This window comes from Narcine bancroftii, chromosome 6, assembly GCF_036971445.1.
Source record: "Narcine bancroftii isolate sNarBan1 chromosome 6, sNarBan1.hap1, whole genome shotgun sequence".
Lineage (NCBI taxonomy): Eukaryota > Metazoa > Chordata > Chondrichthyes > Torpediniformes > Narcinidae > Narcine > Narcine bancroftii.
In genome coordinates, this window is record NC_091474.1 from 254,182,491 (window position 1) to 254,209,396 (window position 26,906).

General features: G+C 52.7%; 1 protein-coding gene across 2 annotated transcripts in view; it reads right to left on the reverse strand.

Annotated features, from left to right (window-relative positions):
• Positions 1–1,308: 1,308 nt before the first annotated feature.
• LOC138737269 (calpain-1 catalytic subunit-like) overlaps positions 1,309–26,906 on the reverse strand; it is a 63,288-nt gene continuing 37,690 nt past the window's right edge. Inside the window, exons 6-18 of one of the 2 annotated variants that reach the window (XM_069888020.1) lie at positions 25,683–25,843; positions 25,335–25,504; positions 23,865–23,876; positions 23,364–23,575; positions 22,317–22,356; positions 21,841–21,906; positions 20,161–20,218; positions 17,181–17,245; positions 16,538–16,606; positions 16,110–16,188; positions 15,909–16,022; positions 2,476–2,531; positions 1,309–1,913 (exon numbers count right to left, since the gene is read on the reverse strand). In XM_069888020.1, the coding sequence (XP_069744121.1) occupies positions 1,887–1,913; positions 2,476–2,531; positions 15,909–16,022; positions 16,110–16,188; positions 16,538–16,606; positions 17,181–17,245; positions 20,161–20,218; positions 21,841–21,906; positions 22,317–22,356; positions 23,364–23,575; positions 23,865–23,876; positions 25,335–25,504; positions 25,683–25,843 (1,129 nt within the window). In that variant the 3' untranslated portion in view covers positions 1,309–1,886. The remainder of the gene's footprint in view (positions 1,914–2,475; positions 2,532–15,908; positions 16,023–16,109; positions 16,189–16,537; positions 16,607–17,180; positions 17,246–20,160; positions 20,219–21,840; positions 21,907–22,316; positions 22,357–23,363; positions 23,576–23,864; positions 23,877–25,334; positions 25,505–25,682; positions 25,844–26,906) is intronic. The other variant, XM_069888021.1, reaches the window with a different exon arrangement.

Below are 26,906 nucleotides of genomic sequence, written 5' to 3' on the forward strand. Positions count from 1 at the left end.
GTCCGCAGGGGAAGGAGTGACTGCTCCCCACTGCCTGCAAGTCAGAACCAGATCTCAATATGATCAAAAGAGCCAGAGATTTACTAAGATGTTGCCTGGACTTCAGGAACTTAGTTACAGGGAAAGGTTCAACAAGTTAGGACTTTATTCCCTGGAGCGTAGAAGAATGAGGGGAGATTTGATCGAGGTATTTAACATGATGAGGGGGACAGAGAGAGTAAATGTAGGTTGGCTTTTTCCACTGAGGGTGGGTGAGATACAAACTAGAGGACATGGGTTAAAGGTAAAAGGGGAACTTCTTCACACCGAGAGGGGAAGGGGTGTGGAACGAGCTGCCAGCTGAAGTGGTGAAAGTGGGCTCAAATTTAATATTTAAGAGGAATTTGGATAGGAACATGAATGGGAGGGGTATGGAGGGGTACAGACTGGGTGCAGGACAGTGGGACTTGGAAGAATACTAATTTGGTACAAACTAGATGGGCCAAATAGATGATTCCATGTGGTTATGTCCTTATTCTTGTATTTTGCCTTCAAGTTCAACCTTCCAAAATATATCAATTCATAATTTTCCCCATCCAAATCCATTTGCCACTTCTCTGCCCTATTCTGCATCTTGTCTGCATCCATAAGTCCATCAGACATAGCAGAAATAGGTCATTCAGCCCATCGAGTCTGCCCCCACCATTTAATCATGAGTTGATCCATTTCCCCACTCAGCCCCACGGCCCGGTCATCTCCCCAGAACCTTTGATGCCCTGGCTAATCACAAACGTGTCAATCTCTGCCTTAAATACTCCCAGTGATTTGGCCTCCACAACCTCCTGTGGCAACAAATCCCACAGATTTACCGTTATCTGGATGAAGAAATTCCTCCGTGTCTCTGCTCTAAGCGGATGACCATCAATCCTGAAGTTGTGCCCCCTTGTCCCAGACTCTCCCACCATGGGGAACAACCTTTCTACATCAACTCTGTCCATGACTTCAATAACGAGTTTAGGCCAAGAGCTGTCGAACATTCCTCATCCCATTGTAAGCTACAACAATCTTCTACATGACCCACAATACCTCAAACCTTGTGTCATCTGCAAATCTACTGAACCAGCCCTGCACTCCTTCATCTGTCATTTATAAAACTCTCAGAGCACGGGTCCCAGAACAGATCCCTTTGGAACTGCACTAGTCACTAATATGTTTCTGAAGACCTGCGTGCAGACTAGACCCACATGAGCGTCCTGTGTGCAGACGAGACTCGCATGTGAGACCCACGTGTGAGAACCGTGTGTAGATGACAGGCTGTGACTGGGCCTGGACCATTATTGCTTTATTAAGATTTTCATGTGGGTCCCATCCCAGCCAGGCTCCTGGGCATGGGATGCCCACCACAGCGTTTACATAAACCCGTAGGCGAAGCTTCGCGGGAACTGCGGAGTATAAACATCATCGGCCCGAAGACCCTGGCTTGAGGGGAGGGGGCAACAGAGCTCAGAGGCTGGGCTGGGCTTTAGTGGTTTTATCCCTGGTCAGAGGTGGCACATAGAGCCCGGGTCAATGGGCCAGGTCCCACTGGGTGTGAGGGACAGACAGACCCAGGTCATGTAGGGGGCAGAGAGACCAAGAGGAATAACAGGGAGAGGGAGAGGAGAGAGGACAGGAGGGCAGAGGCAGGGTAAAGAACCCCACCTTCCAGAGAGGGAGGGGGGAGGGAGAGGGCAGAGGGTGGGATTGGGTCATGTCCCAAGCACACTCTCTCTGATTCTCAGCACCATCTCCGGAGCAGGTCAGGGGTCAGCCTCTAGGCCTTACACAGCACAGGGTGGGATCTGCAAAGTCGTCCGGCAGCAGGTGAGACGGAGGCAGAAGAGGCGAGACCCATCTTCTGCGTGGTCCTAGCCGGACATGGTCAGGCTCAGCCACTGTTGACAGAGAGAGAAAAGAACTCAGTGAGAGTGGAGCACTAGGACCCGGGACCCTCACAGAGGACAGGACCAGTGGACTGGACTCTCACACAGGACGTAACCCGCACAGGATGGGAGCCTCACCCAGGACAGACCCTCACCCAGGACGGGACCCTCACCCAGGATGGGACCCACTGATGGGACCCTCACCCAGGACAGGACCCTCACCCAGGAAGGGATCCGCTGATGGGACCCTCACCTAGGACGGGACCCTCACACAGGATAGGACCAGCTGATGGGACCCTCACCCAGGACGGGATCCTCACAGGATGAGACCCTCAGCCAGGACGGGACCCTCAACCAGGACCCATGGACAGGATGAGCCTAATTCCAGGTTAGTGTTCCCTCCTCCCCTCCCATCCCCTCTCACACCCCTCCCTCACTCTCCCATCCCCTCCTCCCTCCTGTCCCTTCTCTCATCCTCTCCTCATCCCTACCCCTCCATCACCTTCCCACCCTTTTCCCTTCCCCTCCCCCCTTCCTAACTCACTTTCCCCCTCTTCCCTCCCCATTGACTCACATCAGCGAGATTCAGCTCCACTGTTCCATCCTCCTGTTTCAGAGCTTGGAAGGACCCTGGAGAGGGGAGGGGAAAGGGAATGATGGCAGTGGGAGGGGAGAGGGAGGAAGGGAAGAGAGAGGGAGTGAGGGGAAGGGAGGGGAGAGGGAATGAATTCAGAGAGAGGAGACTGAGAACATAGAGCATTTTAGTCCAGGCCCTTCAACCCACAATGTTGTGCTGACCTATGTAAACTGATGTCACAACAATTTAAATCTCCCCTCCCTACCCGGAACCCTCTGTCTTCCTTCATCCATGTCTAAGAGTCTCTTAAATGCCCCCAATGTTCCAGCCTCCACCACCACCCCTCGTGAGACATTCCAGGCCCCCACATCTCTCTGTGTAAAAAACTTCCCCCTGACGTCTCCCCTAAACTTCCCTCCCTTCACTTTGTACACACGTCCTCTGGTGTTTGCTGATCCTGCCCTGGGAAAAAGGCGCTGGCCGTCCACCCTATTTCTGCCTCTCAGAATCTTGTCAACCTCAATCAAGTCTCCTCTCATCCTTCTACACTCCAGAGAGAAAAGTCCCAGCTCTGCTAAACTGGCCTCATAAGACTTGTTTCCCAATCCAGGCAACATCCTGATAAATCCCCTCTGCCCCCTCTCCACAGCTTCCACATCCTTCCTGTAATGAGGTGACCAGAACTGAACACAATTCTCTAAGTGGGATCTCACCAGAGATTTGTAGAGTTGTAACATTACAGGACAACCAAGAAAGTACGAACACGGTAAATGGTCGGGCACTAGGGAGTGGGATAGAACAGAGGGATCTGGGAATACAGATACAGAATTCCCTGAAAGTGGCGTCACAGGCGGACAGGGTTGTAAAGAGAACTTTTGGCACATTGACCTTCATAAATCAAAGTATTGAGTACAGGAGCTGGGATGTTATGGTGAAGTTGTTTAAGACATTGGTGAGGCCAACTTTGGAGAATTGTCTGCAGTTCTGGTCACCGAACTACAGGAAAGATCTCCCATCTGAGAAAGGATGTGATGTTGTTGGAGAGGAGATTTACCAGGATGATTCCTGGATGCAGGGGCTGGCGTATGGGGAGTGTTTGGAAGCTCTTGGTTTGTACTCTTTGGAGTATAGGAGAATGGGGGGAGGGTCTCATAAAGACAGTTTGAATATTGAAAGGTTTTGACAGAATGAATGTGGATGTTTCCCTTGATGGGTGAATCGAGGACAAGGGGTCATAGTCTGAAAATTAGAAGTTGTCCAATTAGAACAGAGAGGAGGAAGGACTTCTATAGTCAGAGGGTCGTGGGAACTCACTGCCGCACAAAACACTGGAGGCCGGATCACTGGGAGTATTTAAACAGAAAATGGATAAGTATCTCATTAATCAGGGGATATGGGGGAAAAGGCTGGAAATAGGAACATAATTCAACTTAGTGTAGAGACACAGAACAGAATCGATGGGCCTAATGGCCTGCTTCTGTTCATTTATCTTGTGATCTTATAAGATTGAAAGAGAGCAAAGAAAATTGACTAGCATGTTGTCCAGACTTCAGGAACTGAGTTACAGGGAAAGGTTCAACAGGTTAGGACATTATTTCGTGGAGTGTAGAAGAATGAGGGGAGATTTGATCGAGGTATTTAAAATGATGAGGGGGACAGACAGAGTAAATGCAAATCAGCTCCTTCCACATTGGCAAACTGGTAAATTGGTGGATGAATGAGTCGTTTTGAAATACCCTGTTCACACTGGACTAAGGAAAACTGGTCTGTGCGGCCTTTCACATGACCTACCCGGTAATGGAGAGCAAAGGGGCACCTGTCCTCCGGCAGATATCCTGAGTGTGGCATTGAGCAATGGCGGACCTGCCCTCCCAGAGTTCCGTGTGGCAGAGAAAACCTCCATGAGTGCTCTGTGCATACAGCCCTTTCATTATGCTAAGGCACATTGGGACAGAGGGGCTTCAAAGTAAAAGGTGGCCAGTTCCTTGCCTGCCCACAATCTCCTCTCTCTCACCCCCCCATCTTTCTCTCCCTTCCTATGTCTCTCACAGACATCTATCTATCCATCTATACGTTGTATGGACCCACTTCGCCATGTGTGTTAGCCCGTTACCGTTTTCCCATGTACGTAAGAATGTTTTAACGGGGAGGGGGGCAAGTGCCAGAGGATCTATTTTCCCGCGATATACCACTGGGAAACGTACAGGAAGTTCCGCTCCATATACCCCACCCCCACATATGCACCTCCCCACCAGAACAAAACAGATCCCTACGACCCCTCCACTAGTCACAGGCCTCCAGGCAGAATCCTTTCCTTCCACTACTACTCTCTGCTTTCTACAGACAGGCCAATTTTTTATCCACACGGCCATGGTTCCCATGATCCAGTGCCTTTTCACTTTCTGGATGAGTTTCTCGTAATGAACCTTGTCAAATGCCTTGTTAAAATCCATGTCGACCACATCTACTGCCCAAACCTCATCAATTTGTTACCTCCTCAAAAAACTCAATTAGACATGTGAAGCACGACCTTCCTTACACAAAGAGTGGAGCAGTCCTCATGGATGATCAATGCAACACAAATGGGGATTGGCAGGATCTCGTGCAAGCCAAATGAGATCAACAAGACCTTCAGGCAATGCTATGAGGGCTTGCTTATATAACTCAGAATTGGCAGGGGGGTCTGGTATTCCTGTCAAAATTAGAGCTACCAAATTTAGACCCTGAAGAACGGGAGGGGTTCTATGTCCCCTTCACTGAGGGAGAGATAGGGAAAGCATTGAGTTCACTACAAATTAACAAGTCTCCAGGGGAGGATGGGTTTCCATCTGAGTTCTACAAGGAATTTAAAGACTTGTTGATGCCTCCTTTTATGGAAGTGGTAAACCAGGCAGTGGAGACACATACTCTCCCAGAATCTTTCTCAACACCAATTGTAACAGCAATTCTAAAAGAAGACAAAGATCCTTCTATAGGCTGATCCCGATGTTAAACACAGATGACAAAATACTGGCCAAAGGTTTGGCGAATTGATCGGCAAAGTATTTACCAAAGTTAATAAACAAAGGCCGGGTGGGCTTTGTGCAAAAGAAACAGGCAGTGGATAACATTGGACGGCTGTTGAGTAGAATGCTCTGGCATAGTCAAGGGATGAAAGAGGGGTGGCTGTAGCCCTGGATGCAGAAAAGACATTTGACAGATTAGAGTGGGACTTTTTAGAGTGCTGGAAAAGATGGGGTTAGAGCCAACTTTTATAAATTGGATAAGGGCGCTGCATCACGCACCCAAGGCTAAAGTTGGGCCAATGGACAATTTTCCCACTGACAAGATCTAGTCTCCAGCTCTATTCGTACCAGCCATGAGCCCTTGGATCCAGACGGCAAGGGGTTTAGGGCAGATCAGGATGAATTTAAAATCAACCTATTTGTGGATGACCTGACAGACCCAATGAACTCACTGGCCAAGTTGCACTCTACTCTGGAGGACTACGGGGAGATCTTGGGTATAAGATTAATTGGGAGAAGAGCAAAATTATGCCACTAATGAAAGGAGATGACATTCAATATCAGGAAAACATTTGTTTGAAGTGGCTGCAAAATGGGATCAAATACCTAGGGATAAGGGTGGATAATAACTTGAATAACTTATACAGGTTAAACGATATCCCCTGGGTTTAAGCATCTAGAGTATAGGGAGAGATTGAACAGATTAGGTCTTTATTCTTTGGAGCGTAGAAGGTTGAGAGGGGATTTGATAGAAGTATTTAAGATTATGAAAGGGATAGACAGAGTGGATGTGGATAGACTATTTCCGTTAAGAGGAGGAAAGATTAAAACAAGAGGACATGAGTTAAGAATTAAGGGGCAGAGGTTTAGAGGTAACATGAGGGGGAACTTCTTTACTCAGAGAGTGGTAGCCGTGTGGAATGATCTTCCGGGAGAAATAGTGGCGGCGGAGCCAATTGTATTATTTAAGAAAAGGTTGGACAGGTATATGGATGAGAAGAAGATGGAGGGTTATGGGCATTGTGCAGGGAGGTGGGACTAGAAAGGGGTGTTTGGTTCGGTGCGGACTAGAAGGGCCTAATGGCCTGTTTCCGTGCTGTAATTGTTATGTTATGTTATGTTATGTTATGAGAAGAATGAGGAGGACTTGAATAGGTGGATGACCCTGCCTAGACTGGTAGTGGGCAGGGTTAACTGTGTTAAAATGAATGTGTTGCCAAGACTTCAGTACCTCTCCTGACACTGCCCGTCACGTTGCCCCGGGGATTCCTTCAAAAATAGCTTTCTCATGTGGGCAGGGTTAACTATGTTAAAATGAATGTGTTGCCGAGACTTCAGTACCTCTCCAGACTTTGCCCGTCGCATTGCCCCGGGGATTCCTTCAGAAATTGCTTTCTCACGTGGGCAGGGTTAACTGTGTTAAAATGAACATGTTGCCGAGACTTCAGTACCTCTGCAGACACTGCCCATCGTGTTGCCATGGGGATTCCTTCAGAAATTGCTTTCTCGTGCAAATATTTCTGTGGAAGGGTAAGGTGGCCAGGGTCTCTGTGGATAAACTGACTGGGGATTTCAGTCTGGGCAGATTACGATTCCAAGACTTTAAGAAATACAATTGGGCAACCCAGTCGAGATACATCACCTCGCTCTTTAAAGGGGGAGGGGTACTATCCTGGGCACAAATTGACCTGCACGTGGTGAGGGAGAAGGTGGCAGAGTGGAATGCTAAATTGCTATTGGGAAAGAAAGGCAGCCCCAAATTAAAACGAACAATCCTAATTTGGAATAAAATTAATCAACATAAAGGGTTCAAACTTGGGCTCTCTCCAAAAACACCCCTGACTCCGAATAAATTACTCCCAAGGAGGGTGATGTTGTAATGGTTTCCGGTGCATAGAGGACTGTTACAAGCAGGGGCAGCTAATGTTGTTTGAGCAGTTCAGAAATAAATATAGTTTATCAGACTTTCCACTGCTTCCTTCAGAGAAGATCCTTTCTACAAGTCAAATTGGGCCCAACTCTGGCTTTATCAACGTTAAGTGACATAGAGGCCCTGATTCGAAGGGGGAACAGAAGATATAGCAATGTATCTCTTGCTCCAAGCGGAAGGACCTAGACCAGGCCTTCATAACGCAAGGCAGAGGTAGGGTTCGGACCTAGGAATAGTGAATGATGAGCAGACCAGTGTCAGACCAGCATGACTGCAATCATTAATGCACGGTACAGGCCGGTGCAGTACAACTTTCTACACCAGCTGTACCTGACGCTGCAAAAATGGAACAGATCTAAACCAGAATTATCAGACCAATGCTCTAGATGTGGCATTGAGACAGGACCCTTTGTGCATGTAACCTGGACATGGACCAAGTTGAAACCTTTCTGGGTGGAACTAGGCCAAGTCCTAGAAAATATTATAGGTAAAGAATTCCCACAGGACCCAGAGTTGTTCCTGTTGGGAAACATGATGGACACAAGACTCTCAATGAATCTGCCCAAATTCCAAATCCATTTCGTAATGATCGTATTGGCCGTGGCCAGGAAGTGCACAGCAGCCATCTGGAAATCCGACTCCTGCCTGAGCATTACTCGCTGGGACATGGAAATGTAAAGCTGTGTTCCCTTGGAGAAATTTTCCTCCAATCTCAGGAAAAAGCATAGCAACTTCCTGAAAATTTGGAAACCTTTTCTAAATTTCAACAATGAGCAGCTATAGATTGGGCCATCCAGTCCCCCGGCCAATCTCTATCCCATCCCAATCCGAAAAAGTGAAGCCACAGATAGGTTACTGACAGGTCACAGGACGCCGGGGCGGAAGGCACGGATAGGTTACTGACCGGGTCACAGGGCACCCAGGCGTAAGGCAGGAATAGGTTAGTGACTGGGTAACGGGGACGCTGGAGCATAAGGCAGGGATAGCATACTGACCAGGTCACGAGACACCGGGGCATTAGGCATGAATAGGTTACTGATGGGGTCACAGGGTGCCAGGCATTGATAAGATACTGACCGGGTCACGGTGTGTAAGACACAGATAGGTTACTGACCGGGTCATGGAACGCTGGGGCGCAAGGCATGGATAGGTTACTGACTGGGTCACGGAGCACCAGGGAGTAAGTTACGGATAGGTTACTGACCGGGTCATGGGGCACCGGGGCGTAAGGAACGAATAGGATACAGACCAGGTCATGGGGGCAAGACACGGATAGGATACTGACCGGGTCATGGGACGCCGGGTAGTAAAGCACGGATAGGATACAGACTGGGTCACAGGGTGCTGGGTCGTAAGGCATGGATAGGATACTGACCAGGTCACAGGGCGTAACAAATCTGCATTCCCCAATTTCTGTGTTTAACCTTTGTTGTCATACGTTACGTAGTACTTTGTATGTGATAACGGGGGGGAGGGAGAGTAGAGAAAGTGCTGAAATGGTGAAGCTTGTTCAGAATTGATGACTGTAAGTTGGCTGATCACCGTAAACGTCGACTGTAAGTTGGCTGATCACCGTTAATGTCGACTGTAAGTTGGCTGATCACCGTAAACGTCGACTGTAAGTTGGATGATCACCGTTAATGTCGACTGTAAGTTGGCTGATCACCGTAAATGTCGACTGTAAGTTTGATGATCACCGTTAATGTCGACTGTAAGTTGGCTGATCACAGTAAATGTCGACTGTAAGTTGGTTGATCACCGTTAATGTCGACTGTAAGTTGGCTGATCACCGTAAACGTCGACTGTAAGTTGGCTGATCACCGTAAATGTCGACTGTAAGTTTGCTGATCACCGTAAATGTCGACTGTAAGTTTGATGATCACCGTTAATGTCGACTGTAAGTTGGCTGATCACAGTAAATGTCGACTGTAAGTTGGTTGATCACCGTTAATGTCGACTGTAAGTTGGCTGATCACCGTAAACGTCGACTGTAAGTTGGCTGATCACCGTAAATGTCGACTGTAAGTTTGCTGATCACCGTAAATGTCGACTGTAAGTTTGATGATCACCGTTAATGTCGACTGTAAGTTGGCTGATCACAGTAAATGTCGACTGTAAGTTGGTTGATCACCGTTAATGTCGACTGTAAGTTGGCTGATCACCGTAAACGTCGACTGTAAGTTGGCTGATCACCGTAAATGTCGACTGTAAGTTTGCTGATCACCGTAAATGTCGACTGTAAGTTTGATGATCACCGTTAATGTCGACTGTAAGTTGGCTGATCACAGTAAATGTCGACTGTAAGTTGGTTGATCACCGTTAATGTCGACTGTAAGTTGGCTGATCACCGTAAACGTCGACTGTAAGTTGGCTGATCACCGTTAATGTCGACTGTAAGTTTGCTGATCACCGTAAATGTCGACTGTAAGTTTGCTGATCACCGTTAATGTCGACTGTAAGTTTGATGATCACCGTTAATATCGACTGTAAGTTGGCTGATCACCGTTAATGTCGACTGTAAGTTGGCTGATCACCGTTAATGTCGACTGAAAGTTTGCTGATCACCGTTAATGTCGACTGTAAGTTTTCTGATCACCGTTAATGTCGACTGTAAGTTTGCTGATCACCGTAAATGACGACTGTAAGTTTGCTGATCACCGTAAATGTCGACTGTAAGTTGGCTGATCACCGTAAATGTCGACTGTAAGTTGGCTGACACCGTTAATGTTGACTGTAAGTTGGCTGATCACCGTAAATGTCGACTGTAAGTTGGCTGATCACCGTAAATGTCGACTGTAAGTTGGCTGACACCGTTAATGTTGACTGTAAGTTGGCTGATCACCGTTAATGTCGACTGTAAGTTTGCTGATCACCGTTAATGACGACTGTAAGCTTGCTGATCACCGTTAATGTCGACTGTAAGTTGGCTGATCACCGTTAATGTCGACTGTAAGTTGGCTGATCACCGTTAATGTCGACTGTAAGTTTGCTGATCACCGTAAATGTCGACTGTAAGTTTGCTGATCACCGTTAATGTCGACTGTAAGTTGGCTGATCACCGTAAATGTCGACTGTAAGTTGGCTGATCACCATTAATGTCGACTGTAAGTTGGCTGATCACCGTTAATGTCGACTGTAAGTTGGCTGATCACCGTTAATGTCGACTGTAAGTTTGCTGATCACCGTTAATGACGACTGTAAGCTTGCTGATCACCGTTAATGTCGACTGTAAGTTGGCTGATCACCGTTAATGTCGACTGTAAGTTTGCTGATCACCGTTAATGTCGACTGTAAGTTGGCTGATCACCGTTAATGACGACTGCAAGTTTGCTGATCACCGTTAATGTCGACTGTAAGTTTGCTGATCACCGTAAATGACGACTGTAAGTTTGTGATCACCGTAAATGTCGACTGTAAGTTGGCTGATCACCGTTAATGTCGACTGTAAGTTTGCTGATCACCGTAAATGTCGACTGTAAGTTTGCTGATCACCGTTAATGTCGACTGTAAGTTGGCTGATCACCGTAAATGTCGACTGTAAGTTGGCTGATCACCATTAATGTCGACTGTAAGTTGGCTGATCACCGTTAATGTCGACTGTAAGTTTGCTGATCACCGTTAATGTCGACTGTAAGTTTGCTGATCACCGTTAATATCGACTGTAAGTTGGCTGATCACCGTTAATGACAACTGTAAGTTGGCTGATCACCGTTAATATCGACTGTAAGTTGGCTGATCACCGTAAATGTCGACTGTAAGTTGGCTGACACCGTTAATGTTGACTGTAAGTTGGCTGATCACCGTTAATGTCGACTGTAAGTTTGCTGATCACCGTTAATGTCGACTGTAAGTTTGCTGATCACCGTAAATGTCGACTGTAAGTTTGCTGATCACCGTAAATGTCGACTGTAAGTTTGCTGATCACCGTAAATGTCGACTGTAAGTTGGCTGATCACCGTAAATGACGACTGTAAGTTGGCTGATCACAGTAAATGACGACTGTAAGTTGGCTGATCACCGTAAATGTCGACTGTAAGTTGGCTGATCACCGTTAATGTCAACTGTAAGTTTGCTGATCACCGTAAATGACGATTGTAAGTTGGCTGATCACCGTAAATGTCAACTGTAAGTTTGCTGATCACCGTAAATGACGACTGTAAGTTTGCTGATCACCGTAAATGACGACTGTAAGTTTGCTGATCACCGTAAATGACGACTGTAAGTTGGCTGATCACAGTAAATGTCAACTGTAAGTTTGCTGATCACCGTAAATGACGATTGTAAGTTGGCTGATCACCGTAAATGTCAACTGTAAGTTTGCTGATCACCGTAAATGACGACTGTAAGTTGGCTGATCACCGTAAATGACGACTGTAAGTTGGCTGATCACAGTAAATGTCAACTGTAAGTTGGCTGATCACAGTAAATGTCAACTGTAAGTTGGCTGATCACAGTAAATGTCAACTGTAAGTTTGCTGATCACCGTAAATGACGACTGTAAGTTGGCTGATCACCGTAAATGACGACTGTAAGTTTGCTGATCACAGTAAATGACGACTGTAAGTTGGCTGATCACCGTAAATGTCGACTGTAAGTTTGCTGATCACAGTAAATGACGACTGTAAGTTGGCTGATCACCGTAAATGTCAACTGTAAGTTGGCTGATCACCGTAAATGTCAACTGTAAGTTGGCTGATCACCGTAAATGACGACTGTAAGTTGGCTGATCACCGTAAATGTCAACTGTAAGTTGGCTGATCACCGTTAATATTGACTGTAAGTTGGCTGATCACCGTTAATGTCGACTGTAAGTTTGCTGATCACCGTAAATGTCGACTGTAAGTTTGCTGATCACCGTTAATGTCGACTGTAAGTTTGCTGATCACCGTTAATGACAACTGTAAGTTGGCTGATCACCGTTAATATCGACTGTAAGTTGGCTGATCACCGTTAATGACAACTGTAAGTTGGCTGATCACCGTTAATATCGACTGTAAGTTGGCTGATCACCGTAAATGTCGACTGTAAGTTGGCTGACACCGTTAATGTTGACTGTAAGTTGGCTGATCACCGTTAATGTCGACTGTAAGTTTGCTGATCACCGTAAATGTCAACTGTAAGTTTGCTGATCACCGTAAATGACGACTGTAAGTTGGCTGATCACCGTTAATGACGACTGTAAGTTTGCTGATCACCGTAAATGATGACTGTAAGTTGGCTGATCACCATTAATGACGACTGCAAGTTTGCTGATCATCGTTAATGACAACTGTAAGTTGGCTGATCACCGTTAATATTGACTGTAAGTTGGCTGATCACCGTTAATGTCGACTGTAAGTTTGCTGATCACCGTAAATGTCGACTGTAAGTTTGCTGATCACCGTTAATGACAACTGTAAGTTGGCTGATCACCGTTAATATCGACTGTAAGTTGGCTGATCACCGTTAATGACAACTGTAAGTTGGCTGATCACCGTTAATATCGACTGTAAGTTGGCTGATCACCGTAAATGTCGACTGTAAGTTGGCTGACACCGTTAATGTTGACTGTAAGTTGGCTGATCATCGTTAATGTCGACTGTAAGTTTGCTGATCACCGTTAATGTCGACTGTAAGTTTGCTGATCACCGTAAATGTCGACTGTAAGTTGGCTGATCACCGTTAATGTCGACTGTAAGTTTGCTGATTACCGTAAATGTCAACTGTAAGTTTGTTGATCACCGTAAATGTCGACTGTAAGTTTGCTGATCACCGTAAATGACGACTGTAAGTTTGCTGATTACCGTAAATGTCAACTGTAAGTTTGTTGATCACCGTAAATGACGACTGTAAGTTGGCTGATCACCGTTAATGTCGACTGTAAGTTGGCTGATCACCGTTAATGACGACTGCAAGTTTGCTGATCACCGTTAATGTCGACTGTAAGTTGGCTGATCACCGTAAATGACGACTGTAAGTTGGTTGATCACCGTAAATGTTGACTGTAAGTTGGCTGGTCAATGTAAATGTCAACTGAAAGTTGGATGATCTCCATGTGAGTTTGAGTTTGTAAACTGGCCAATGAAGAATCGAAAGGTAAGGGAACGGTGGTGTGTTGGCCATGGTCTGTGCACCCTCCCTGGCCACAGACAAGATGTGATCGGAGAAAGTCTTCGCACTCCACACAGCACAGTTTGTATCGGGGTTAATCCACACTATTCCAGTGGCAGTGACTGGGCTTTGAATCCCGCGCTATCTGTAAGGAGTTTGTATGTTCTCCTCATGTCTGCGTGGGTTTTCCCCGCCTTCCAAAAACACACGGGATTGTAGGCTCATTAATGTAACTGGGTGGCACAGGCCCACAGGCCAAAACAGCTGGATGTCCAAATTTTTAATAAAATCTACTGTCTCCTTGTTTAAAAAGGGTAAGAGGGAATCTTGGCAATTATTAAATGTAGACCCTTCCAGCCCACAAGCGCATGCCTCCCAATTACCCGACAACTCCCAGTACGTTTCAAAGTTTGGATGAAACTGGAGCCCCCGGGAAAAAAAACCACGCAGACGCGGAGAAAACGTGCAACGTCCTTACAGACAGGGCGGGATTCAAACCCCGGTCTGGTCGCAGATGCTGTAGCAGAGTTGTGCTAACCTCCACACTAACCCTGCCTCCAATGAGACTGACGTCAGTGGGGTGTAAACGAATGGGGAGGATTCTTAAGGACAGGGTCTATGAGCATTTGGAGAAGTCCAGTCTGCTCAGGGATAGTCAGCAGGGCTTTGTGAAGGAAAGGTCAAGCCTCATGGGTCTAATTGAGTTTTATGAGGAGGAAACAAGAGAAATTGATGAGGGTCGGGTGGTAGATGTGGTCGACGTGGATTTAACAAGGTATTTGACCAGGTTCCCACGAGAGACTCATCCAGAAAGTCATGAGGGCACCGGATCAGGGGAACCTTGGCCATGTGGATAAAAAATTGGCCTGTCTGTAGAAAGCAGAGAGTAGTAGTGGAAGGATTCTGCCTGGAGGTCGGTGATTAGAGGAGGGGCCGCAGGGATCTGTTCTGGGACTCCTGCTCTTTACAACAGGTTAGATGCAAAAAGGATGTTCTGGATGTTGAGGGAGTCCAGAACAAGGGGATACGGGGTAGACACCGAGGACTGAGAGGAGGAGAAAGTTCTTCACTCAGAGTGCTGTGAACTTGTGCAAAGCCCTGCCACAGAACGTTACTGAGGCCAGTTCACTGGATGCATTCAGATGGGAGTTGGATGAGGGCCCATTGGCTGAAGGGGTCACGGGGCATGGGGAGAAAACAGGGAGAGGGGACAGAGGTCACTGAGGGGACAGAGGCCACAGAACGTCACTGATTCCAGCACAATCCAGGCCCTTCGACCGATTATCAACCTATCATCAAAATAACCCCTCCCTACCCCAGAACCCTCTACCTTCCTTCCATCCATGGCCCTTCCTAAGTCTCTTAATTGCCCCCAATGTTCCAGCCTCCACCACCACCCCCGGCAACGCATTCCAGGCCTCCATTCTGTAAAAAAACCCCCTGACGTCTCCCCTAAACTGAGCAGGAGTGGGAAGAGAGGATGGGACAAGGATGGTCCCAGAGTGGAGAGTGGGGTGGTCCTGGAGCGGAGAGTGGGGGACGGGGTAGTCCTGGAGCGGAGAGTGGGTGATCCCAGAGTGGAGATTGGGGGAGGGGGTGAACCCGGAACGGTGGGGGAGGGGGTGATCCCGGAGCAGAGAGTGGGTGATCCCAGAGTGGAGAGTGGGGGAGGGGGCGGTCCCAGAATGGAGAGTGGGGGAGGGGGTGGTCCTGGAGCAGAGAGTGGGGGAGGGGTTTGTCCCGGAGCGGAGCGTTGGGGAGGGGGTTGTCCCAGAGTGGAGAGTGAGGGAGGGGGTTGTCCCGGAGTGGAGAGTGGGGGAGGGGATTGACCCGGAGCGGAAGTGGGGGAGGGGGTTGTGCCGGAGTGGATTTTCCTGGAGCGGAGAGTGGGGGAAGGGATGGTCCCGGAGCTGAGAGTGGGGGAGGGGTGGTCCTGGAGTGGAGAGTGGGGAGAGGGGGGGGCCCTGGAGTGGAGAGTGGGGGAGGGGGTGGTCCTGGAGTGGAGTGGGGGATGGGGTGGTCCTGGAGTGAAGAGTGGGGGAGGGGTGGTCCCGGAGCAGAGAGTGTGGTCCTGGAGCGGAGGACAGGGTGGTCCCAGAGTGGAGAGAGGGGGAGGGGGTGGTCCTGGAGTGGAGAGTGGGGTGGTCCCGGAGTGGAGAGTGGGGGAGGGGTGGTCCCAGAGCAGAGAGTGTGGTCCTGAAGTGGACAGGGTGGTCCCAGAGTGGAGAGAGGAGGAGGGGGTGGTCCTGGAGTGGAGAGTGGGGGATGGGATGGACCCGGAGTGAAGAGTGGGGGAGGGGTGGTCCTGGAGCAGAGGACAGGGTTGTCCCAGAGTGTAGAGTGGGGGAGGGGTGGTCCCGGAGCGGAGAGGGGGAAAGGGGCAGGGGGTTGGGGGGTGAACTCACTGATCATGGCCTCCAGTCTGACAAGGCAGGAGATGAAGTTGTCGAAATCAACGGCCTCCCCGTCTGCGTAACGACCCACTATGGCCTGGTGGATGCGGCTGTTGATCTGGAAACCTGGGGGAGACAGAGAAGGTCAGAGGGATGAGTGGGGACATGGTGGTCCGCACATGGGCAACACCTCCCCATCGACGAGCACCTCACCTGCTGAGTCCAAGGCAAGGCGCATCTCGTAGGAGCTCATTGTGCCAGACTTGTCCAGGTCAAAGTTCCTGAAGATTCCCTGTGGGGATAGAGACGGACAGGGCATGAGGGAGTGGGCGTAGGGGAGAGGGGAGGGAAAGGAAGGGGGGGAGGGGAGGGGAGGGAGGGGTTAGGGGTGGGAAAGGGGTAGGGGAGGGGGAGGGAAGAGAGGGTGGAGTACGGAAGAGGGTGGTGGAGGGGGAAGGGAAGAGAGGGAGGGGAGGGGGTAGAGAAGGGAGGGAAATGGGTTGAAAGAGGGGGTGGGGAGGGAAGAGGGGGTGGAGGGGAGGGGGTAGGGAAGAGGGGAGGGGTTGGAGGAGGGAGGGGAAGAAGGTGAAGGGGATGGAGGGGAGAAGAGGGAAGGAGGGGGGTAGGGAAGCCCAACACACCAGCCATTTGCAGATCTTGTTCCACATGGTCTGGAACTCGACGAGACCGAGACGACCACTTCCGTCCTTCTGTGTCCAGTCAGGGAAACACCGTCCCTTCACCAGTACGAGGGGATGACAGGAGGTGGGAAAGGAGGAGGTGGGAAAGGAGGGGGTGACAGGAGGTAGGAAAAGCGGGGGTGGGTGGAGGAGATGGGGGGTGGGGGTGATGGGGAACCGGTGGAGACGGGATGAAGGTCACGGGATGGAGAGGCGGGGAGTGGGAATATTGAGCTGGGCTGTAATCAGGATTGTTACAACCCTCACCCCAGGACAGGCGGACAATGTGGGAATTGACGGGTAGGCACAGAAACAGGCAGGTGCCATGGGAACATGCAGAGAGGCGCGGGAATTGGCAGAGGGAGGCGGGAACTGGCAGGTGCCAATGGAAACAGGTGGGAGGGCGCGAGAACTGGCAGAGGGGGCGCGGGAACTGGTGGAGGGACGCGGGAGCAGGTGGAGGGACGCGGGAGCAGGCGGAGGGACGCGGGAGCAGGCGGAGGGACGCGGGAGGAGGGGCGGGGAGCAGGTGAAGTGGTGTGCCAACAGGCAGAGGGGTGGGGAAACAGGTGGAGGTGCACGGGAACAGGCCATGGAAGGATACGTCCAGCAGATTGACCATCCCTCGACAGGAGTCCAGACTGAAACCATCCGTCTGCAGGTCCTGGTCTGTAAGGGGAGGAGAGGGAACCGGTTGGAGATGGGAATGGGAGTGGAGAGGGGGAGACAAGGAGGGGAATAGGATGTTAGTCAAGGAATCAGGTCATCACCCCCACCCACGCCCTCAATCACCCTTGTCCTTCAGCCCTGAACCCCAAACATACGACCAGACATCAGAATGGAATTAGCCCATTCGGCTCATTGAATCCACCCTGTCATTCCATCATGGCTGGTTTACTATCCATTACAACCCCATTCTCCTGCCTTCTTCCCAGATCACTGGGAGTCGCGGCACCTTGGCTGTGTGTATTCAGATCTGGCTGGCCTGCAGAAAGCAAAGATACTTGTGCCTCAAAATCGGAGACTAGTGGAGGGGCCGCAGGGATCTGTTCTGGGACCCCCTGCTCTTTGTGATGTTTATAAATGACCTGGGTGAAGAGGGGGATCGATGGGTCAGGAAGTTTGCGGATGACACGAAGGTTGGAGGAGTTGTGGATGGAGCTGAAGGTTGTCGAAGGTTACAAGAGGATATCGACAGGATGCAGAGTTGGGCAGAAAAGTGGCAGATGGAGTTCAATCCGGATCAGTGTGAGGTGATGCATTTTGGACGGACAAACCAGGAGGCTGAGTCCAGGGTTAATGGTCGGTTACTGAAGGGTGTGGATGAATAGAGGGACCTTGGGGTCCAAATCCATACATCCCTCAAGGTTACCACACAGGGTGATAGGGTAGTTAAGAAGGTCTATGGGACGCTGGGCTTCATTAATTAGGGAGATTGAGTTCAGGAGTAGAGAGGACATGTTACAACTCTACAAATCTCTGGTGAGTCCACACTTAGAGAATTGTGTTCAGTTCTGGTCACCTCATTACAGGAAGGATGTGGAAGGTGTGGAGAGGGGGCAGAGGGGATTTCCCAGGATGTTGCCTGAATTGGGAAACAGGTCTTATGAGGCCAGGTGAGCAGAGCTGGGACTTTTCTCTCTGGAGTGTAGAAGGATGAGAGGAGACTTGATGGAGGCCGACAAGATTCTGAGAAGCATAGATAGGGTGGGCGGCCAGCGCCTGTTTCCCAGGGCAGGATCAGCAAACGCCAGATGATGTGTGTACAAAGTGAAGGAAGGGAAGTTTAGGGGAGATGTCGGGGGAAGTTCTTTACACAGAAAGATCTGGGGGCCTGGAATGTCTCACCAAGGGTGGTGGTGGAGGCTGAAACATTGGGGGCATTTAAGAGACCCTTAGACATAGATGGGTTACGGGTAGGGAGGGATTAGATTGTTGAGCAGGACTTATGGGCCGAAGGTCCTGGGCTGGGCTGGAATGTCCTACATTCCCTTCCTGAACAAGAACAAATCTACCTCTATCTTAAATCTACCCAGAGACCCGGCATTCACAGCCGTCCATGGCAGCAAATTCCACCGATTCAGCCCCTCTCATGAGAAGTTCCTCCTCATCTCTGTTCCAAATGGTCGTCTTTGTGTTCTGCTCCCAGACTGCCCCCAACCACCGGAACCACCTCCCCACGTCCTCTCTGTCCAGTGTTCGATCCCCACTCATCCTTCTGAACTTCAGCGAGTCCAGTCCCAGAGGCTCTCACTCTCTCCTCGTTATAGAAACCTTTCCCATGGGGATCGGGGGTAAAACACGAAGGTCTGCAGAGACCGGGGTTGAAGGAAAAATACATATGATGCTGGAGAAGCTCAGCACAGGTGAAGCTGAAGAACCAACGGTTCGGGCTGGAGCTCTTCATCGATCTGAAAAGATGCAGCCAGGCCTCTGCTTACATTTAGTCACATCTTGATGAAAGGGCCCAACCCCGGAACGTTGCTTCTGCATCTTTATCTTTGAACCATACAACCACAGAACTTTACAGCACAGAAGTATGTCCTTCAGCCCTTCTAGACTGTGCCCAACCATTTTTTTGCCTAGTCCCACTGACCTGCACCCAGTCCGTACCCCTCCATACCCCTCCCATCCTTGGACCCGTTCAAATTCCTCTTAAATATTAAAATTGAGCCCACATTCACCACCAGTTGGCAGCTCGTTCCACACCCCCACCCCTCTCTGTGTGAAGAAGTTCCCCCTCATGTTCACCCTTAACTTTCCCTTTACCCTTAACCCATGTCCTCTGGGTGTATCTCACCCACCCTCAGTGGAAGAAGCCGACCTACATTTACTCTGTCTGTCCCCTCACACCTCCCTCCCTTCTCCACCTGTCACCTCCTGCTGTTACAAGCACACCAACCTCGTGTCTGCAGACTTACCTGTTTTACTTCTTAACCTTTCCCTGCAACTCGGTTCCTGAAGTCCGGGCAACATCCCAGTAAATCTCTGCCTCTTTCTATCTTATTGATCTCTCTCCTGGAGTTCGGTGACCAGAACTGCTCACAATTCTCAAAACCTGGCCTTTCCAAATTTACCGCAGTCGCTGTATAACAGAAGTATTTGACCCACTGAGTTTCTCCAGCTTGGTTTTTGTACCTTTTTTTCACCCTGGAGATTGTCCTTGCAAACCTCCTCTGGACCCTCCTCAATGCCAACACATCCTTCCTTAAGCAGGGAGCCCAGAACTGTTCCCCACGCTCTGTGTGGCCTGCCCAGGGCCTTCATCACACCCCTGCTCGACTCTCCTCCCCCTTGAAATGAATGTGGGGTGAGGTGAAATTGTTCTGGAGTGGGGTCACGGAGGTGGGCACAACATGGTGGACTGAAGGGCCTGAGTTGCAATAATGCTCTAAACACCCTCAAACCCCCGACCCCCGCAAACCCCAACTACTCAAACCCCTGAACCCACCGAACCCCTGTCATTCGCCCGAGCCCCACCCCGTGTTGGGGGGGAGGAATGGGAGACCATGGAAATCCCCTCCATCCACCCATCTCCCCTCCCACCAGGAACTAACTGACCCCTGACCCCTGGCCACACTCACGTTTGGTCAGCACCCGGTTGAGGATTTTGCGCAGCTCAAACACACTGATCTCCATGTCCTGAAGGGGAGGGAGGGAGCAGAGTTAGTCGGGGTCATGCTGGGGTCACGGGGTCATGCAAGGATCATGGGGTCATGCATGGATCACGGGGTAATGAAGAGAACCTGGATAAAGAGGATGAGGAGGGAGAGGGAGCAAACCCCAGACCCACCTCCCCGCCCCCTCTCCTCTCCCCCATCACCTCCCTCCCTCCCCATCTCTTACACCCCCACCCACCTCCCCTGCCAGCTGTGGCTGGACCCAGACCCCCACTCACCTCCCCTGCCAGCTGTGGCTGGACCCAGACCCCCCACTCACCTCCCCTGCCAGCTGTGGCTGGACCCAGACCCCCACTCACCTCCCCTGCCAGCTGTGGCTGGACCCAGACCCCCACTCATCTCCCCTGCCAGCTGTGGCTGGACCCAGACCCCCCACTCACCTCCCCTGCCAGCTGTGGCTGGACCCAGACCCCCCACTCACCTCCCCTGCCAGCTGTGGCTGGACCCAGACCCCCCCACTCACCTCCCCTGCCAGCTGTGGCTGGACCCAGACCCCCCACTCACCTCCCCTGCCAGCTGTGGCTGGACCCAGACCCCCACTCACCTCCCCTGCCAGCTGTGGCTGGACCCAGACCCCCACTCACCTCCCCTGCCAGCTGTGGCTGGACCCAGAACCCCCCACTCACCTCCCCTGCCAGCTGTGGCTGGACCCAGACCCCCCACTCACCTCCCCTGCCAGCTGTGGCTGGACCCAGACCCCCACTCACCTCCCCTGCCAGCTGTGGCTGGACCCAGACCCCCACTCACCTCCCCTGCCAGCTGTGGCTGGACCCAGACCCCCACTCACCTCCCCTGCCAGTTGTGGCTGGACCCAGACCCCCACTCACCTCCCCTGCCAGCTGTGGCTGGACCCAGACTCCCACTCACCTCCCCTCCCAGCTGTGGCTGGACCCAGACCCCCCCACTCACCTCCCCTGCCAGCTGTGGCTGGACCCAGACCCCCACTCACCTCCCCTGCCAGCTGTGGCTGGAACCAGACCCCCACTCACCTCCCCTGCCAGCTGTGGCTGGACCCAGACCCCCACTCACCCCTGCCAGCTGTGGCTGGACCCAGACCCCCACTCACCTCCCCTGCCAGCTGTGGCTGGACCCAGAACCCCACTCACCTCCCCTGCCAGCTGTGGCTGGACCCAGACCCCCACTCACCTCCCCTGCCAGCTGTGGCTGGACCCAGACCCCCACTCACCTCCCCTGCCAGCTGTGGCTGGACCCAGACCCCCACTCACCTCCCCTGCCAGCTGTGGCTGGACCCAGACCCCCACTCACCTCCCCTGCCAGCTGTGGCTGGACCCAGACCCCCACTCACCTCCCCTGCCAGCTGTGGCTGGACCCAGACCCCCACTCACCTCCCCTGCCAGCTGTGGCTGGACCCAGACCCCCACTCACCCCCCTGCCAGCTGTGGCTGGACCCAGATCCCCACTCACCTCCCCTGCCAGTGTGGCTGGACCCAGACCCCCACTCACCTCCCCTGCCAGCTGTGGCTGGACCCAGACCCTCACTCACCTCCCCTGCCAGCTGTGGCTGGACCCAGACACCCACTCACCTCCCCTGCCAGCTGTGGCTGGACCCAGACCCCCACTCACCTCCCCTGCCAGCTGTGCGAACATGGCCTTGAAATTTTCATCAACATCCTCCTCGCTGATCTCTTCCTGAAACACGAGAAATCAGATCGGTGAGGGGTAGGGATGGGGTCAAAGGTCAGAGATAAGGTAAGGGGAAAGGTCAAGGGTCAGAGAGACAGGATCAGGTGAGCGTCAGGCAAGGAATGGAGCTAGTGGCGGGGTCAGAGGTCAACAAGACGAGATATGGATGGAGTCAGGGGATGATGATACAGGGTCAGGGGTTGGTGGGACGGTGCCAGGGAGGTGAGACGCGATAGGAATGGGTTCAGGGGTCGGCAATACGGGGTCAGAGGTCAGCGAATAACAATAGGTACGGGTTCAGAGAAATGGGATAGGGAAGGGTTCAGTGAAACGGGATAGGGACAGGTTTAGGGGTCGGTGTGATGCGGTCAGGGGTCATTGTGACAAGGGTCAGAGGTCAGTGGACGGGTTCTTGCCTCATCCTGCAGATTGGCAGTGATCTGATCGTCCATCTCCCTGGTGATTAGACAGGACACGGTTAATGTGGAGAAGAGGATTGTTGTCACACACGAGACCAAGACATTCCACCTCCTAGCAACCACAGGGAGTCCGTGATGACCCCTCCCCCTCTAACTCCAACCTCCCCTCTAATCCCACATCAATCCTCCCCTCCATCTCCCCTCCCCTGCCCCCTCTAACCCCTCCCTCTCTTGCTCCCACCCTCTTCCACACTCTTATCCTGCCCGCTCCCCTCCCCTCTAACCCCTCCTTTTCCCCTCCCTCCCCCTCTAATCCCACCCTCTTTCCTCCTCCAACCTCCACCCACCCCTTCTAACCCCACCTCCATCTACCCCTCCATCTCTCCTCCCCTCTAACCCTATCTCCCTCTCCCTCTAATCCCACTCTCCCTCCTTCTCCAACCTCCACCCTCCCCTTCTAACCCTACCTCTTCTAACCCCACATCCATCTACCTCTCCATCTCTCCTCCTGCTCTAACCCTATCTCTCTCCCTCCTCCCTACCATCTCCCCTCCCATCCCCTCCCCTCTAACCCCTCCCTCTCCCTTCCCCTCCCCTGTCCCTTCCCCCCTCCCCTCTACCCACGCCCCCTCCCACCCACCCACCCCCTCCCCTAACCCATTTCTCCCCCTCCCACCCCCTCCATTTTAACCCATCCCCTCCCCTTGCCCCCTTCCTACCCCCTCCCCTCCAACCCCTCCCTCCCTTTCCCTTCTAACCCCTCCTTTCCCCCCACCCCCTGCCCCTCCCACCTTCCCACCCCCTCCCCTCTAACCACTCCCTTTCCCCTCCCCTGCCCCTCCCTCCCCCTCTAAACCCTCCTTTCCTCCTTTCCACCCCCTCCCTTCCCCCTCCCCTGCCCCTCCTTCCCCCTCTAAACCCTCCCTTCCTCCTTCCTACCTCCTCCCCTTCCCTGCCCTCTCCCTCCCTCCCTCCCACCCCTTCCCCTCTAACCCCTCCCTTCCCCCTACCTCCCACCCCCTTCCCTTCCCCTCCCCCACCTACTCGGAGTCGGCGTGCTTCTCGGTGAAGACCCTAAGGACGAAGTCGGCCTCCTGACTGGGTTCGAAGGTGGACGGGACGATGACGTAGTCCCCGGGGGGCAGGTGGATGCGGGAGCTCACCTCACGCAGGTTGATGAAGGTGTCGGAGCGAGCGCACGACGAGTGGCTCAGGAAGAAGTCCTTGCGCAGGTGGAGGTGCTGATGGCCCTGGTACTGGGGGGGAGAGAGGTGGGAATTGGGGGTCAGAAGGGGAGGAATGGGGGAAAGGGGGGATGAGGGGGAGGGCAAATGGGGAGAAAAGGGAAGGGGAAGGGAAGTGGGTGGAAGGGGAATGGGAGGATGGGAGAAGGGAGAAGGGAGAATAGGAGGGAATGGGGAGGGGAAATGGGGGAATGGGAGGAGGGGGAATGGAGGATCACACCTGAGACAGCCAAACCCTTCTCCACACATGCTCCCCCCCCCCCCCACACACACATAGACTCTCGGTCCAAATCTCACCTACCTCTTCAGGGACCTGTGGGGAGGGAGAGGGAGAGAGAGAGAGAGAGAGGTCAGAGGTCAAAACAGGTTCCGAGAGATCGGAGCGAGGTCCACGAGGTCAGGGTGAGTTCAAGAGGTCGGGATGGGTTCAAAGAGGTCGGGGCGGGATCAGACAGGTCAGGGCGGCATCCGAGAGGTTAGGGTGGGGTCAGACGTCAGTGCAGGGTCCGAGAGGTCGGGGCATGGTAAGATAGTTCAGGACAGGGTCAGACAGGTCCGTATGGGGTCTGACAGGTCCGTGCGGGGTCTGACAGGTCCGTGCGGGGTCTGACAGGTCCGTGCGGGGTCCGAGTGGTCGGGGCGGCGTCCGAGTGGTCGGGGCGGGGTCCGAGTGGTCGGGGCGGCGTCCGAGTGGTCGGGGCGGCGTCCGAGTGGTCGGGGCGGCGTCCGAGTGGTCGGGGCGGCGTCCGAGTGGTCGGGGCGGCGTCCGAGTGGTCGGGGCGGCGTCCGAGTGGTCGGGGCGGCGTCCGAGTGGTCGGGGCGGCGTCCGAGTGGTCGGGGCGGCGTCCGAGTGGTCGGGGCGGCGTCCGAGTGGTCGGGGCGGCGTCCGAGTGGTCGGGGCGGCGTCCGAGTGGTCGGGGCGGCGTCCGAGTGGTCGGGGCGGCGTCCGAGTGGTCGGGGCGGCGTCCGAGTGGTCGGGGCGGCGTCCGAGTGGTCGGGGAAGCGTCCCAAGTGGTCGGGACAGCGTCCCAAGTGGTCGGGACAGTTTCCGAGTGGTCAGGACAGTCCAAGAGGTCAAGGTGGGGTCAGAGAGGTTAGGACAGAGACCGAGAGGTCAAGGTGGGGTCAGAGAGGTTAGGACAGAGACCGAGAGGTCGGGATGGGGTCCGAGAGGTTTGGGCAGGGTCCGAGAGGTCGGGGCAGGGTCCGAGAGGTCGGGGCAGGGTCCGAGAGGTCGGGGCAGGGTCAGATAGGTCTGTGTGGGGTCTGACTGGTCTGTGTGGGGTCTGACAGGTCAGGACAGAGTCCACAAGGTCGGGGCGGGGTCAGAGAGGTCAGGGCGGGTTCAGAGTGTTCTGGGAGGGGTGACAACACTGGGGTGCATTTGGTATGCGTCTGGATTGCGGTGTGTGACCCGCTGGCAGTGGATGGACATTCCTGTCACAAGGTCACCTGGGGAAGGGGTCAGGGGTCGTGAGTTAGGGTTGGCTAACCACCGCGTATACAGTGAAGCTGACTGTGTGATGTTCACAGACAGGTTGGGGTTAAGGAGTCATGGTTTGGAGTTGTGGATCTGGGTCAGGCGGTCAGACCACCCACCTGGTACATGGAATCCAATGATCTACATGTCCACAGATGGGTCAGGGTCAAGGTCAGGGGTGGTGGGCCAGGGTTGGGGTCGGACCATCCACCTGGTGCACGGGAATCTGATGGTGTCCATTTCCACAGGTGGGTCGGGGTCAGGGGTTGTGGTTCACGTCGGATCACCCACCTGGTACACGGCAAAGCCAATGGTGTGCATGTCCTGCCCGTGGCGCCGATAACGCCGACGGTCCTTCTGCATCAGGGCACAGAGGAAGGTGCAGGAGAGCTCGTTGTCCTCTGGGTCATCGTCCTCCTCACACAGGGTCACCTTAAACTGAGGGTTGATCCAGAACGTGGCTGCAGAGGGAGGCGGGGAGAGAGAGGCATGAGTTGGATAGGGGAAGTGGGGTGAGGCAGAGGCAGGTAGAGGGAGGGAGGGGATGGTGAGGGGAGGGAAAGGAGTAGAGCGAAGGGGAAGAGGGGAGGAGATGGGAGAGGGGACAGCAAAGCGGAGTTGGGATGGGGAACCACTCACCAGGATGGTTCCGGCAGCCCCCAGCTGTGCTCCCCCGTCGCCAGGAACCGCTGAAGGTGGCTGCCTCCCACTTATTCTCCCGATCATCCTCCAGTGCATCTGGGCTCAGGTTACAGATCTCCAGCCGGGAGAACTGGGCCAGGAACTCGGTGAACGACATCCTGGGATGGGACAGATTGGCCAGTCACAGTCAGTCTGTGTCCTCCTCCATGTCCACCCCTCCCCGTTCATCTTCCCCTCCCCATCATACACCCCTCTTCCCCCCAACCTGTACCCCATGCCCCACTCTTCCAAATTTACAGGGCTGTACGTTTGGGTGTAATTGGGCGGCATGGACTTGATGGGCTGAAAGGGCCTGTTATCGTGCTTATGTCTAAATTTAAATGAATTTAGTGAGGCCTCCCCAGTGCCTTCTAAAGCCTCCACACCCCATCCCTGCCCCTGCCCCTGGAGATAATGACACCAACATCGCATTCACCTTCTTCACCACCGACCCAACCTGGAGGTTCATCTTTAGGGTTCCCTGCACAAGAATCCCAGACCCTTTCCTCCTCCAAATTTGGAATGATCTCCCCACCCACAGAATAGCCGGGCCATTTATTCCTTCCTCCCAAGTGCGTGACCATTCACTTTCCAACAGTGTGTTTCCTTTCCCACTTCTCTGCCCGTTCTCCGAATCTGTCCATCTCTCTACAACCTCTGTTGCCTCCTCGCCACCTGCCCCTCCACCCATCTCTGTACCACCTGCAAACTTCGCCACAAAGACACCATCCAACTCATTAACATCCAATGTGTAAAGAAATGGCCCCAACCCCGACCCGTGTGGGACACCACTGGTCACCAGGAACCAACCAGAATAGGATCCCTTTATCCCCTCTCTCAGCTTCCTGCCGACCAGCCAATGCTCTCCCCATCCCCATGCCCATACCCTTCCTGTCATTCCAGGGGCTCTCATCCTGTTCAGCTGCCTCATGTGTGGCACCTTATCCAAGGCCGACTGAAAATCCAAGCACACAACGTCCACTGTTGGCAAATGGGATGGGTCAAGTGACGGAGGTTAGTGTTGGCGAGCACTTCGGGTCCAGTGATCATAATGCCATCAGCTTCAATGTCATTATGGAAAGAGAGAAATCAGGGCCAAGGATTGAGGTTTTTGATTGGGGAAAAGCTAGATTTGAGGAGATGCGAAAGGACTTGCAGGGTGTGCATTGGGACAATTTGTTT